Source organism: Pezoporus wallicus, unplaced genomic scaffold (genome assembly GCF_028554395.1).
Source record: "Pezoporus wallicus isolate ANWC-B61680 ecotype Strahan unplaced genomic scaffold, APGP_CSIRO_Pwel_v1 contig_420, whole genome shotgun sequence".
NCBI lineage: Eukaryota > Metazoa > Chordata > Aves > Psittaciformes > Psittacidae > Pezoporus > Pezoporus wallicus.
Window position 1 is genome coordinate 11,534 of NW_026636658.1, and position 14,901 is coordinate 26,434.

General features: G+C 38.1%; 1 protein-coding gene across 1 annotated transcript; it reads left to right on the forward strand.

The window, feature by feature from the left end:
• The first annotated feature begins 1,593 nt into the window (after window positions 1–1,593).
• On the forward strand, window positions 1,594–13,011 carry CMC2 (C-X9-C motif containing 2). The gene is made up of 4 exons (XM_057401155.1): window positions 1,594–1,674; window positions 4,538–4,675; window positions 10,642–10,713; window positions 12,761–13,011. The coding sequence occupies exons 2-4, from the start codon at window positions 4,595–4,597 to the stop codon at window positions 12,833–12,835; spliced, it is 228 nt and encodes a 75-aa protein (XP_057257138.1). The 5' UTR covers window positions 1,594–1,674; window positions 4,538–4,594; the 3' UTR covers window positions 12,836–13,011.
• Window positions 13,012–14,901: the final 1,890 nt, after the last annotated feature.

Consider the following 14,901-nt stretch of genomic DNA (forward strand, 5'->3'; position numbering starts at 1 on the left):
GGTATGATGTAGTTTTATGAGCTACAAGTAGCAGGTAAGCACTCATTCAGCTCCTGTAAGGGATGTTGAATTGTTAGCAGAAAGTGGTCGTGTACAAAATTCAAATTGATATGAATCGTGTTAAAGTTCTGGGTTTTGTTTTATTAATTATTATTTAGGTTCAGGGAAAGTAAATGCAATCTACTAATAGAAAACATTTTAAAGTGGGCATAATTTACCCCCTTTTGCATATCATTACTGTTTACAAGTCTTCATAACACACATACATTTATCTAAATTGTTTCCCATTGTTATATGTAATATTGAAAAACTACTGCAGAGTTTTGTAGACTGATACTCAAGGGGTTATGAAAAATTTTTAAAAGATTTAGCTAAACTTGGTTTATTAAGGTGAATTTCTAAGTTTCTTGAAAGCGGTGGAAAGTTGAGGGTCTTTCTTGATGTGCCTAATCACAACCTTAAGGACAGCTGCATGCATTAATATCCTGGTCGGGGAGACATTATCCATGTTACTGAAAGCTAGATGCAGAGTCTTTACTTTAGAGTTCCCTAGTTTTTTGAAATTGCATTCCTCAGCTGTGACTTCTCATTTCACTGAAATGATCTGAGCATTCGAAGATGTTACCATCAAGAATATTTATAAACTGTATATGAAAGATAATTCTGCTGAAGTGATGTTACCTTTACATGACACCAACCAATTTAGGCGTGGAGCTGAATCCTTTTTTATGCCAAAACTTTGTATAATCTTACAGAAACCACTAATGATTTGAATAAACAAAGAGCTGTTTAGATCAAAAGTATTTTTCTCCAAAGCCAAACGGAACGATACTATGTAAATAAGAGCTTAAAACTTCAAATACCTCGTGTTACTCAGGTTGGACAGTGAAAGTAAATGTTACACATTGTTAGTAGAGTGGCTACTAATGTGGAGACCTAGACGTGGTCTCCTTTGGGTGATGATGCTGCCACCTCCTGCTATTACTTGAGTGGTTGAAGCAAATGTGTGTGTTCTGTAATGCTGTGCAAAGGAAGCTCTGATTTTGGGTGAGAAGCTTCGTTACTAGCAATGGGCATGCTCTGATGCAATTTTTTGATCTTCAGGGTTAGTAAACAAAGATTTTCATTTTGGTTTAAGAAGTCATTTTTTTCCTAAGCAATATGTGAATTCATCTGATGGGTTTGTTTTTGGTTTTGTTTTTTTTTGTTTTGTTTCTTTTTTTTTACCATGGACATTTGAAACTTAGGGAAAAAAAAACCCAAACCAACAACCCAGAGTTTTATGGGCAGCTTTTAAAATGGGAAATTTAGCAAAACTTTGTTAAAAAAATAGTTTGTTGTTTTTTTTTTTTAAAGTCTCCTATAATGCCATATGGAAAAAGCATCTTAGAAAAGCAGTTATCTATATTTAAACCTTTCTTTCATTGTTGTCCCCCAGACATGGAAATACTAAGCATGAGGTTGATCAGTGAGACTAAAGCAACCTAATGGAGTTCTTTATCCAGAATTTCTGTTAGTAGTTTTATCAGAGTAATACATATTGCTTATTCCCAGTGTTTTTGTTTTTGTTTTTTTTTTGGGGGGGGAGGGGTGTCACATCTCTTTCCCCCCAAGCTTTTTCATACTTAGGGTCTTTATGAGCTACCAATTCCATCCATGTGGACTTAAATTCTGGTAAGATGGCAACTGCTGTCTTCATTTTAGACTAGAACACTGTTGAAAAGAAATTAAGGAAACAATAGCTTATGCCATCTTTTTTTTCATACATGTTTTTGTTACTCCTGAAACTCATTCATCTGTCAGAGTCAGTCCCCTCCAGCAAAAATATTTTAGCCTTTTCTGATCATTCATTGAGCACTATCTAATATGAAACTCCTAAACGTAAATATAATACTGAGCACTGATAACACTGTTCAGTCATGAACTTCAAAGTACTTAAGAGGCTTCAGTTAAACCTTCCATGACCACTGTAAGATCTTTTGTTACTTTACTCCTTTGGTGCCTACATGAACTGAGTGCCATATCTGGTGGCTGAAAGAGTTTAATATTGAATGCTATCTGAAACTTAATTTCAGGAGTACTGATCTAAGAACTAGTGTGACAGCAGCTCTGATTTGTAGCATCTGTCCTGCAAGATGTGCCATTGGAAAAACTAATTTGAATTGTTAGAAGGCTCTTAATTGATGAAATGCACTGTCACCTATTTGTGGCATTGATAGCTTTCATGCACTCTATGTGAGAGTAATTCTGTAAATAATGGCAGTGATTACTAATCTTAGTTTAGAAATAGTAAATCTTTCATTGAAATGCTCCCTCTGACTTTCTGGCCTCTGCTGATGTGCATGCTACCTATTTCACTATGGCACTGGTCTTGTTTTCTCCTTCCGAGATAGCCAGCTCAGATGACAGTGTTAAAAGAGCAGTTGGAGGCTTAATGATGGAGAGATTTAATAATCATCCGGGTTCATACACGTTAAAGTAATGCACAGTCCCTGAGCAGGTCACCCTCTCAAGGAAATGCTAACACTACTGCTATCAAAAAAATCCACTGATAAATTTAAAACACATTGACTTTGTATGGCATGCAATCAAAAGCTGGTGGCAATAACACAATAGGGTTCTTAATCACTTTCCTGTTACTATCGTGCTCCTGCTGTCATACTTCTAGAGGTTCATTTGCTAATTTGTTGGACAGAATGCTTAAGCAACTTGTACTGTTTCCAACTTCATCTGTACTAAGAGTATACGTAGTGTAATATTAGACTCCCAGATAGTAAGGGGGAGGATTGAAAGAATTTACGACATGTTTTTGCAACACCATGTGGAACATATTCTCATGGGTGTCAAGAGGCTTTTAAATCTGTTTGGGTTTTTAAAATTTAGTTTGCATGTGGGAATGTAACTCTTGTTAAGCTGAACACGATAGGAAACACTGGGTAAATTAGGGAACATACCTCCTCAAGCCAAATAGGCTACTTAAATACTCTAAGTATTTAAGTTAATTTATATTAATTAATTAATTAATATTAAGGAATAACAGTGTAGAGCAGAGCTGCCAGCACTGCAGCTCAGTATTGGGATTCTGCAACTGTAAAATCTGACCACTAGCTACATCTAGCTGGAATGTTAAACCAGTGGTGGCTGCTTAGTGTAATTTGTAGTGGTGTTTGCCTGATGTACTGTAGCTAGAAAGGTGATCTCCGGGGAGGGGGTGTGGAAGATAGTAAAAAATTGTTAAGTAAGCAAAAGGCATCTTTTTAATTCAGTGGCCATATGGATAATACAAGTAGAATTTTGTCAGGATGAGTCCATTTGTTCTGGTATGAACTGGCATTTTCTTCTTCCCTCTCTGGTGATCTTCCACAACAAAAGTGTCATTTCAGCCACTTTTATACAATGCTTTCATCCGTTTCAACAGAAGATCTTCGAAATTAAAATTACTTGGGTTTTCGTTTTGTTCACATGCGAGGTAACATAAAAATGTACTTCTAGAATGAAGTTTGCTCAAACCCACGGAACCCTGCAGAGGACTGCAGAAAAGGGTTGTGGTTGACATGAATTTAGAACACGGTTTAGCAGTGCACCCTTGTGGCAACAAAGGCTAACGGCACACTGGGCTGTGTTAGAAGTGTAGCCGGCAGGGAGTTACTATTATTCCTTCTCCTTGGTAGTCTTGAAGATACATCTGAAATGCTTTGTTCACATTTTGGTCCCACAGTCTGACAGAGGTGGTAAAAAGCCGAGTCCAGCAAAGAGGAAACGAAGAGGCTCAGGAGGGTGGAAGAGCTGGCCTATGCAGCAAGGTTATGGGAGGTAGGCTTCTTTAGTGTTCAAATGAGAAGACTCAGGGCAAACCTAAATGCTGTCTTCCACAGCCTGAAGGTGTAGGGAGTTCATGCAGAAGGCAGATCCAGATGTTTTCCAGAGGAACATGGTGAAAGGGCAAGAGGGAACAGTGTGAAGTTGCAAGAAGGGACATTCCAGATGGGCATAACTTTAACAAATCATTACTGTTTTGACTGAGTGATTAAGTGCTGTTTTTAAAAGCATCTTCAAAGCTTTGTGTCAGGATTTTCAAAAAGTTCATAGATAATTAAAAAGATGCCAGTTCTTAGAGTGCTGCAATGACATGCTATTGTGCTTCCTGTCCTGATCCACCCTTGCAGAAGGGAGAAAGAAAATTACCTAAGTTTAGCTTTTTTTCTTTTTTAAACTATAAAGAAGACAACTCAGGAAAATGAAAAGGAAGCTCAAGAAAGATTAATGATACTAGGCAGTCCCTTAAAAATTAAAATCCCAAATGCATGCTTATGTTCATAATAGCAAGGAATGTGATCTTCCAGTTAACTGCTAACATTTGGGCTGTGTAGAAGAGCAGGCATGTGCTGGTTTTAATTACTTTAAACTGTGTAGTAGAAATCATACGTATTAAGCTGCGTCTTGATCTAAAATATATTTTGTTAAAATAGTTGTGTGACAATACCCTAAGCAGTTAACTCAGACTTTCTGGTTATACTTCATATTTTAATGTTGGCAGGTGGAAGTTTTCCTCAGACTCTTGTCTTTGTGCTACTAAAATTATCCCTCACTAAAGATGCATCCAGACCTGTCTCCTCATCTGCACACTGAGGAATGTAACCTAGTTATCAGTCTGCTCAAGAAGTGTCATAAGGAGGTAAGGAGTTTTAAGCAGAGCGAAGAGTGGGTGGGTTAGGGAAATGAGTGTCAGATAAATTAGTGAGAATATTATATGATCATAGACAGAAAAACCTCCTCTAGGCAGAACAGCCATGAAGTATAGCTAGTATGTTTTCACTGACAACTGTGTGTAAAATTTTGGTAGTGATTTCTGTGGGAAATAAAACATGCCTTAAAATTCCCTGTGCTACAGCTTGACAAGTCTATCTTAAGAAATGAAATCACTTCTGCACCTTTCAGTTCTCTGTGCCTCTCAAAAACCAATAATACACCAACTTGAAATGGCCTCATTTTGTATGCTCCAATATTTCCGTATTTCAGCTGTCCACTGGGCAGATGCTTCAATCTGTTTATAAGCAGATACATTAATGGGGATCTGGACATGCAGCAATGCCTTATATTCAGTGCTTGGAGAGCTAAATGAGAATTACTGTTTGACTTACATCTTCGTAATAAGCACCTACCCAAGGATGTAAAATGCCAAATTGTCTTCAGGCTTCTCAAGGCTCCTTATTGCTTCAAGAAGACAAAGATGGAATCTTCATTTCACTTATTTAAAAGCCTTTTTTCTAATTTGCTCTGTAGTAAACCTCTAGATGTAGCAAAGCCGGCTGTATTAAGTGTATGAGTTAACTTTTCCTCTGAGTTCTAAAATTTCAATTTGCCTGAAAATGGTTTAGGTAATTTGAGAGACTGCACAGACTATCTTTTTTCCTCTTTTTGTTTTTTTTTTGCATTAACTACTGTAGATTAAAAGGATTGCCAACTAAAATGACTATCAGTTACAAGGAAACTAAAACCTCTATAGGGAATATAAAATTAAAATATTGTCATTAATTTTTCATAATTGTGAAACAAACCCAATCAGGAAAGAAAATACACTCAGATTTGTCTTGCTTTTTGGTACATACATAGCTGGCCTTGCTATGTTTTGACTAGAAAATCTAGAAATATTCATATACTACTTGAAAGTAATGATGACTGTTGTTTGTTTGTTTTTTAACAAGGAATGCTAATATGCAAGTATAGGTGTTTTATATAATGTAGCTTATTAGTCTGCCTTGAGTTTGACAGGGCACTAGAACTAAATGGTGTATCTGAATTCCTTGGCAGCAAGTGATTCAAAGGCATCTACTGCTAATTTAACTTCTGAAGTCAAATTGCTGGACTAGGACCAGCAATAACAGAGTCATACACAGGATTGTATTCTTTTGGTCTTGTTTGAGGTTAATCTTTACATGAAGAGGAATTACATTTGTCAGTCTTATGCTCAACTATAAGAGGGTCTTTGTGCTAGCAGTCTCAGAACAGAAAGAGTGAAAATGGCTTCTTTCACACTCACTAGAAAGGAAGCGATACCTTTTTGTTTAAAATTCAAGGGGAATGTACTGAAATATTCTTTTAAAATTGAAGTCACTGAAATCTGAAGTCAGTGAACATAATTAGTTCAGTGACTGCAACATATTCTGTTATAATGCCAGCATGTCCTAAAAAGTTTCATCTGCAATTTAAATTAATATTCCTGAGAGACAAAAAGCTTTATTTTTTTAATTGGGTGTCCTGTGTGTGCATTTTCATAACAGTCAGTTTGATTTATTTCTAATCTAGAACCTGCCCATTATATCAAGTTTTGCATCTACTGAGGACAGGTTGATGGGATTCCTATTTGATGTCCTTATTTTGATTTCTTTGTTTGGTTTAATAATTCTCTCTTGTATGAAGTGCATGCTTTAAAGAGACTTATTTGTATAGGTGGATAGTTAAAGAAATACTTATTGTCTTGCAATCATATCACTGTATTGGCATAATAATTATTTTTGAGAAACTTATTCTTTTTTCCTTGTAATCTCAGCCAAAAAGTTGACAGTTTAGGAATATGGCTAAATAAGCACAGAATCATAGAATGGTTTGGGTTGGAAAGGACCTTATTATCATCTAGTTCCACCCACCCTGCCATAGGCAGGAATACCTTACACTAGACCAGGTTACTCCAAGCCCCATCCAACCAGGCCTTGAACACTGCCAGGGATGGAGCATTCACAACTTACTTGGGCAACCTGTACCAGTGCCTCACCACCCTCACAGTAAAGAACTTCTTCCTTGTAGCTCACCTCAACACCCTCAAGTCCTTCTTTGCAGGGCTGCTCTGAATCTCTTCTCCGCTCAACCTGTAGCTGTGCCTGGGCTTGCTTCGACCCAGGGTCAGGACCTTGCACTTGGCATGGTTAAACTTCATGAGGTTGGCATCAGCCCACCTCACAAGCGTGTCAAGGTCCCTCTGGATGGCATTCCTTCCCTCCAGGGTATCAACCGAACCACACAGCTTGGTGTCATCGGCAAACTTGCTGAGGGCGCACTCAATCCCATGTCCATGTCAGCGACAAAGATGTTGAACAAGACCGGTCCCAACGCCGATCCCTGAGGGACTCCACTCGTTACTGGTCTCCAGCCGGACATTGAGCCATTGACCACAACTCTTTGTGTGCGGCCATCCAGCCAGTTCTTTATCCACCAAGTGGTCCATCCATCAAATTGATGTCTCTCCAATTTAGAGACAAGGATGTCATGCGGGACAGTGTCGAACGCTTTGCACAAGTCCAGGTAGATGATGTCAACTGCTCTACCCCATCTATCAGTTCTGTAGCCCCACTGGGGCTCCATTCTGAAGGCCACCAAATTGATCTGGCAGGATTTCCCCTTAGTGAAACCATGCTGGCTGTCACAAACCACCTCGTTGTTTTTCATGTGCATTAGCTTGCTTTTCAAGAGAATGCTCCAAGATTTTGCCAGGCACAGAGGTGATACTGGCTGGTCTGTAGTTCCCTGGTCTGTAGTCCACCGAGTAGTCCACCTATCAAATTGATGTCTCTCCAATTTAGAGGCAAGGATGTTGTGTGGGACAGTGTTGAATGCTATGCACAAGTCCAGGTAGATGATATCAGCTGCTCTGCCCCTGTCCATCAGTTCTGTAGCCCCATCATAGAAGGTCACCAGATTGGTCAGGCAGGATTTAATGGGTTCAAACTTCAACAGGGGAAGTTTAGATTGGATATAAGGAGGAAGTTCTTTACTTCTAAGGGTGGTGAGGCACTGGAATGGGTTGCCCAGGGAGGTTGTGAATGCTCCATCCCTGGCAGTGTTCAAGGCCAGGTTGGAAGAAGCCTTGGGTGGCATGGTTTGGTGTGAGGTGTCCCTGCCCATGGCAGGGGGGTTGGAACTTGATGATCTTAAGGTCCTTTCCAACCGTAACTATTCTATGATTTCCCCTTAGTGAAGCCATGCTGGCTGTCACCAAGCATCTTGTTTTTCATGTGCCTTAGCATGCCTTCCAGGAGAATCTGCTCCAAGATTTTGCCATGCACAGAGGTGAGACTGACTGGTCTGTAGTTCCCTAGGTCATCCATTTTCCCCTTCTTGAAAATGGGGGTTATATTTCCCTTTTTCCAGTCATTGGGATCTTACTCATAACTGACTTCCTATTTATATATCCCATCTGTAGGTATGTCAGGTGGACAGAGCAAACCTTCCCCCAGGGTGGAAAGGAGAGTAATCTGGCAGCGATACTGGAAAGGGCAGTGAAAGCTCTCAATGAACAGAAGCGATACTACAGAGATCCCCATTATCATAATCTTTGGCTCAAGTTTGTGAGTGAAGTTGGAAACTTCACCTGACCGCCATGATTTTTCACATATGATGGCCAGTGGCTTAGCAACTTCATTCGCCAGCTCCTTCAGGACCCACGGATGGATTTCATCAGGTCCCATGGACTTGTGCACATTCAGGTTCCTAAGATGGTCTTGAACCTGATTCTCTCCTACAGTGGGTCTAAGGTCTTCATTTTCGTAGTGTCTGCATCTGCCTTCCAGGACTTGGGTGGTGTGGTCAGAGCATTTGCCAGTGAAGACTGAGGCAAAGAAGTCATTGAGAACCTCAGGCTTCTCCAAATCTAGGATAGGCAGTTCTCCGTTTTCCTTGTGGAGAGAACCCACGTTATTCCTAGTCTGTCTTTTGTTTGCTACATACCTATAGAAGCCTTTCCTGTTATCTGTGACATCCCTGGCCAGACTCAGTTCTAACTGAGCCTTAGCTTTTCTGACCTGGTCCCTAGCTTCCCAGACAATGTCCCTATATTCTTCCCAGGCTGCCTGTCCTCCCTTCCACCTTCTATAAGCTTTTTTCCTTCTGAGTTTTCTTAGCAGTTCCTTATCTATCCATGGAGGCCTCCTGGCCCTCCTGCTGCATTCCCTTCTACTCAGGATGCAACACTCCTGAGCTTGGAGCAGGTGATCCTTGAACATCAACCAACAGTCTTAGGCCCCCTTGTCTCTAGGGCTTTATCTCATGGAACTTTATCCAGCAGGTTCTCTGCTCTCTTGAAGTCCAGGGCAGTGAACTTGCTGCATGCCCTTCTCACAGTCCTGATGATCTCAAACTCCAAAACACAGATTCCAAAACATATATTCCAGAACATATATTCCACTCACTGTATGCACTAATAAGAGAGGAGTTAATTTGAAATACAGACATTCACCTTGAAATGTAACGTGCAGGTAGGGGAACAGAATACAAAATGAAATCTATATTAGATAAAATGAAAATGCTGTAAAAGCAAGATCAGCTTGCAGTAAAGCAACCATTTATCACACGCAACTGCTTCAGAGTGTCATCTGATGCCATTTATACAGCAGAGAGGTATAAACAAGCTAATTATAGCACTGCTACAGTTAAGTGTTTGTCATAATCTTTATTAACCAGATCCTACTTTCAATCGTGTTCTATTTGATGAAATCTTGTCCACTGTTTGAATTCTTAACAGTGTTCCTGTATTGCTTGTGTAAATCCATCTAGATGTGCATATGTTTCCCTCCTAAATACAGAAGCAACTTCATTCTCATCTGTTTTGTTCTTCATGGCCTTTCCTCCCACTCCCCCAGATTCATTAGCTCTTTAAAAGATTGGCTGATTCTCTATTGATTGTGTAGCTGCAAATACCTACTAAAACCTCCACTCCGTCAGGTCTTCTGAATTGCTTGGATGAATGGCTCTGCTACCAGATTCTGCTATGACACACTGTGGCATGGTAGCAAGCATCACTCTGAGAAAGTATTCCTTTTGGAAGACTGCATTCTGAGGGTGATTTGATGGCTGGTAATACAAAATTGCTCCAGGAAATCCTGGCGAAGAGGACAGATTTTTATGGTGGATATCAAGTTAGGGTGGAATATCTTCATGAGGATATGCCTGCAGTTTTTCAGAAACTAAGTAACACTTAAGTATGCATAAGGCCTACAGTTGAACTGTGTCAGAAAGATGGTAAATGCATCTTATTTATTAACCTTAAGATTTGGAGAAATTTAATCCCCCATTTTTAATACTAGTTTTAACATTTCAGTCATTTAAGCCTAGTACCTGCATCTTCTGGACCAACACTACATTCTCTGTGTGGTTGGGATGATGGAGCATCAAGTCCCTTGCTTCTTTAGGTCATGAAGAAATAATGAAAACTAAAGCACAGAGGACACTGCCTCCAGGATGCCTGTAGATACAGATGTTTCTGTATCACAGACTGGAGTTCAGAATATTTCTTTTTTATATTACTCAAGTTAGTGTGAGCAAAAGTTCTAAGACTGATTCCTAGATCAATAAAATGTATGTTCAACATTTAGGCTTCCTAGCTTCAGCTTAGGTATCCTGTTTTAGTCTGATTGTACAGCATGGTACCTTCAACTTTCAGCAGTGTGGGGGTGACTCACATGAGGTTCAGGAGTACCTCCAACTTCTAGTTACTGAAGTGACAAAGCATCACTTTTTACAAAAGGAGAAAATGTGATTTCTAAGAAATTTAGAGCTTCAGAGCTCTAAACTCTTCATTTACATTTCATCTCTTCATTTACATTGAATTGTAAATGTTTGGGTCTTTTTTTTCTCTCCCTAACTTACCAGCACAACATTTTGAAATTTTTTGGCCACTGCAATGATATCGACCGTGAGATGCGGAAGTGCTTAAAGAAAGAGGTAAGAAACACATCTACCAGTTAAATGCTTAATAAAAAAAGAAAATCCATGGTGTAGACGTAGAGTTGATTTTTACTAAGTAGTACAATCAATAAATGTAAGCGCATACTGGAGTGGGCATCAGAGACTAAATTTAAACTGTCTCTGATAAATTTGTCAGGTAAAATCTGGCTTTAACAAATGGCATGGTCTGGTTTTGCATATGCAAAAATAGGCAAACACGCATTTTAACTGGCACTTTAAAGGCTGCTTCTGAATTTTATTTTTTTAGTAGTAGGATTTGCACAGAACAGAATATAAAGCAATAATGGTCCCTTCTGCATAAATAACACTTGTTACTGAAGTCAGTTATACTGACTGAAACTACCTGATGAGTTGCTGAGTTGGGCTCTAAATGAAAATATTGCTGCTTAATACCTACTTATTGCTGTACTATGTCTACAGATACAAAGGAATGGAAGACTTTATGAGTTTAAGCAGATTCACTGGCTAATGGGCACATTTTCAGAAGATTATCAACTGGTTTTTGTATTCATGGTCGTCCTGCCTACGAGACAAAACACATAAATTAACTTTTCACACACCTTTTAACTTCAAATTGTAACTTCAGCTGATTTTGACATAAATTTCACAATTGTATCTAAAAAGGGAAACTTCAAGTGCATGATAGCCAGAACAGTTTGGGACCCTCTTTTCCCTCTGTCAGTCTACAGGACTTATTTGGCACAAGCAGATGAAATTACCTTTTTATTTCCCCTGTAGCACAGATCTGGAAAATAAGTTTCTTCCCATGTAATCTTATTTTTCATTGTTCCATTGAAGCCTTCACATTAAAAGTAGTTCTTGATGTCGCCTATATTTGTCTATCTTCTTAAAATATAAATTGATTTGCCATTAGTAGGAAGTGCCTGAAAGGCTGTTTATAAGTTTAGAATAGGTACAGCTGTAGCTTTTAAATATGCATTGTTCTCATTCTATGTAAAAAACATGGATGGGTTATTAAAAAATTAAATATTGGCATGGGAAAAAGTTAAGCATTGTTTTAATGTTAAGTAATGTTTCAAGCCATTATTTCAGTTAAAAACCAATCAATATAATGGGTGAAAAATTGCAAATCATTTCCAGAGTTAATCTCCTTAGTAGTTTATTACATTATATAGAGTGTACTGAGTGTATTTGTGGGTTACTTGGGCTTTATTCTTGATACCAGTTATTAAAAAGTTGAACAAATGCGTACTTAAGGTCAAGAATTACTTGCTTCTCATGAAATGTATCTATCAGATCATGTATTGATTTTTAATTCTTCATTTCTTTTAGCCATGGAAAAGTCTCCTTTTTGGATGTAGTGAAAGAAAGTTGGGCTTTCAGTCTTCAGGCTTTTGTTAGTGCAGGGGCATACTTGAAATAATGGTTGTCTCAAATATGTATCTAAACTGCAAAGGCTCTGATTCCATTTTACACTGGAGTCCTGTCTCTGTTGTGTTTCTTTTTCAAACCATAAAATGAGCCCCTGAAATGTCCTACCCTCATTCAACCCAAATATGTCTTTCTTCTTTTCATCTTGGTATAATACTTTATCTGTGCATATAACTAATGACCAGGATCAAAACCAAACCAAGTCTGTGAAGACAGATTCATGTTTCAGAAGGCAGACGAGCTAATCCGTATCTTTTAAAAGCGAAAGAGGCTGACCAGTGTTCTGGAATAGCAGCAATATAACTTTTTTTCCTAGTTCATGTGTGAAATGTAGCTGTCATACATAAAATGGCTGTATAAGTTCCTCCATAAGATTAAGTGAATCTTCTTTATTGGAGCGTTCTAATACTCTTTAGTTTAATAATCTTAGAGACATGTTTTTTAATCAAATAAATGTTGATTTCAAAATGAAAATGAACCAATATATAGATATCAATAAGAACTGCATTTCTAGTCCATCAGTCAAAGATATTGTTTCTGTTCTTGAGTAATAAACTCTCTACACTTTTAAATTGGACTTGTCTGCTTAATGATAACAGCTGATCTATTAACTTCCTTGTCTGTCTTCCAGTATGAAGAGAACAGGGCTAGGAACCAGGCGAAGCGACGGAGTATAATTAATGCTCGGAAAAACCTGGAGAAGTGAGTGGTTCTGTAGCTGGACAGCTGCACCTCAACAGGGATGCTCAGTTGGAAGTTGACAGAATACTTCCTTCCCATCACCAATGCTCAGCCTGCAGTCTGTGAAAAAATAAGCACACCTGATACGCAGTCATTCCCAGCAAGGCAAACAATGTGGAAAAAATAAATATAACAAAAGATTTCTTGCAGCTTAATTTTTGATCTCGAGAGGAAAATGTGCCAAGTCTTTGTTGTGGCACAGTTTTGTTACAATCGTTAAGTAAGGAGCAATTGGTGTGTGTGGAGTATTTATGTATTCAGTGCTGCTATATTCCCTACATTGTGCTGAGTTGCATTTATTTCTTTGTGTTTAGCAGTTTCTTTTCCATATCTTATTTTTTGTTTTTTTTTTTTTCCCTTGCAAAACACTGGATTACTTTTTTCATCATTTTTTTTAGTGTTGTGATAACACTTCTTAAATGAATTAGTAAAAAGACATTTTAAACAGATGTGGCTTGAAATTGCAAATTGCCTATCAAGTAATAATTGGAGTTTTAGTATTTTTATTTGAGTTCAAATGATGAAACTACTGTCTTCCACTGAGAAGACTAAAAATCCTTCCTGCCAACCATATGTACCTTGTACGCTGTTGTAAGACAATTTGTTCATCATACCCAAAGCCAGCAACTTTAGAAATTCAAAATGGAACATTTCCAGGGATTTACAAAGCTTTGCCTTGATTTTTGTTAAGTACAAGCAATGTGTGCTGAGTGATTTTTGAAGAGGAGTGCTGCCAAAAATATAAACTGAATAGTTCTTCCACATACTCTGGTACAAAGGTGAATTCCTTTGCCATTGAAGGAAAACTCACACTGAAGTGAAAGGAAGTGTATCTTGCCTTTTAGCTGGACAAGTCAACAAGTACTGTGTTAACCAAGGTGCCTCATTAGCTTACAAGAGCTGTTTATTTCCCATCAAACTACAGAAAGTCCTCAACAAGTCTCTGAATTCTGAAGATTTGGTATTAAAACATATGCTGGGTTGTGCAGCAATGGAGCCACTTCTCTGGGTTCACCTTATTTTTAAATTACTTTTCTGTTCCACCTAGCAGCAAAAGAGTGTTTAAAAGAAAAAAAAAAACAACAAATTTTATAGAGCCAAATATACCTAGTGCCTTGAAACCTCTTGGAAAAAAAAGGTGCCTATTGTACAATGAATTCTATGGTTTGTTGCAAGAAGCATTGTTGACACTGTCTTGAAATTAGTACTTGCACCTCTTTTTGGAAGAAAGATGTATTTTGTGGCCTATTTTGAGAGATTAATTAGAATAATTTTACTTATTTTTTCAATACCAGGATGAAAACAGTTAAATTGGTAAAACTTAACCACAAATATTAGTGAAAGCTCTTTAAGAAAAACTGAAGCAGTTGTTTTTGCATCTTTTCATGTGCTGCTTTCTTAGAACAAGTAAATAATGCATTATTTGAATTAAATACTTTAGTGTCTGGAAGTGGAGCAGTCTTTGTATTGGTAGTCTTCAAAATACTTTTGAAGTGTATTTTATAGTGAAGTTCCCTAGCTGGGAACTCTATATCCTCAATCCTTCTTCCATTTGGATGACAAAATCTGTTTCAGGCAAGCTGTTAAATAGGATTTAGTTGTGCTTGTAATCTTTAAGTAAATAAATAAATGGAGAATTGTCCTAGAGGTTGGGTTGAAAAGCTGATACCTGAGTGCAGAAGCACTGAAGATTTTCTTTCTTTCATCAGCTTCTGTGAGTCCAGGTCTTTCACTAGAATAGCAACAAAATAAGTATTCAAGAGCCACTTAACACAGCTCATTAGTCAGAATCATGTTTTCAGAGTTCAATGCACTTAATGAATGAAAGCGCAAATGGCACGTAGAATTTCTATTGCTACTTTGCACTATGTTTAGCAATAAACCTATTTTACAGATGAACTCTGTTTACCTAGTGAAAGTATTACCATGTTCATCCTCCTGCTTCTTTGCTAATTGCCTAGTAGTAGTGTAGTATGAGATTGCTCATTGATTCCTGGGCTTTTGTTCCTTTTCTTTTTGAGAGGGGAGTTA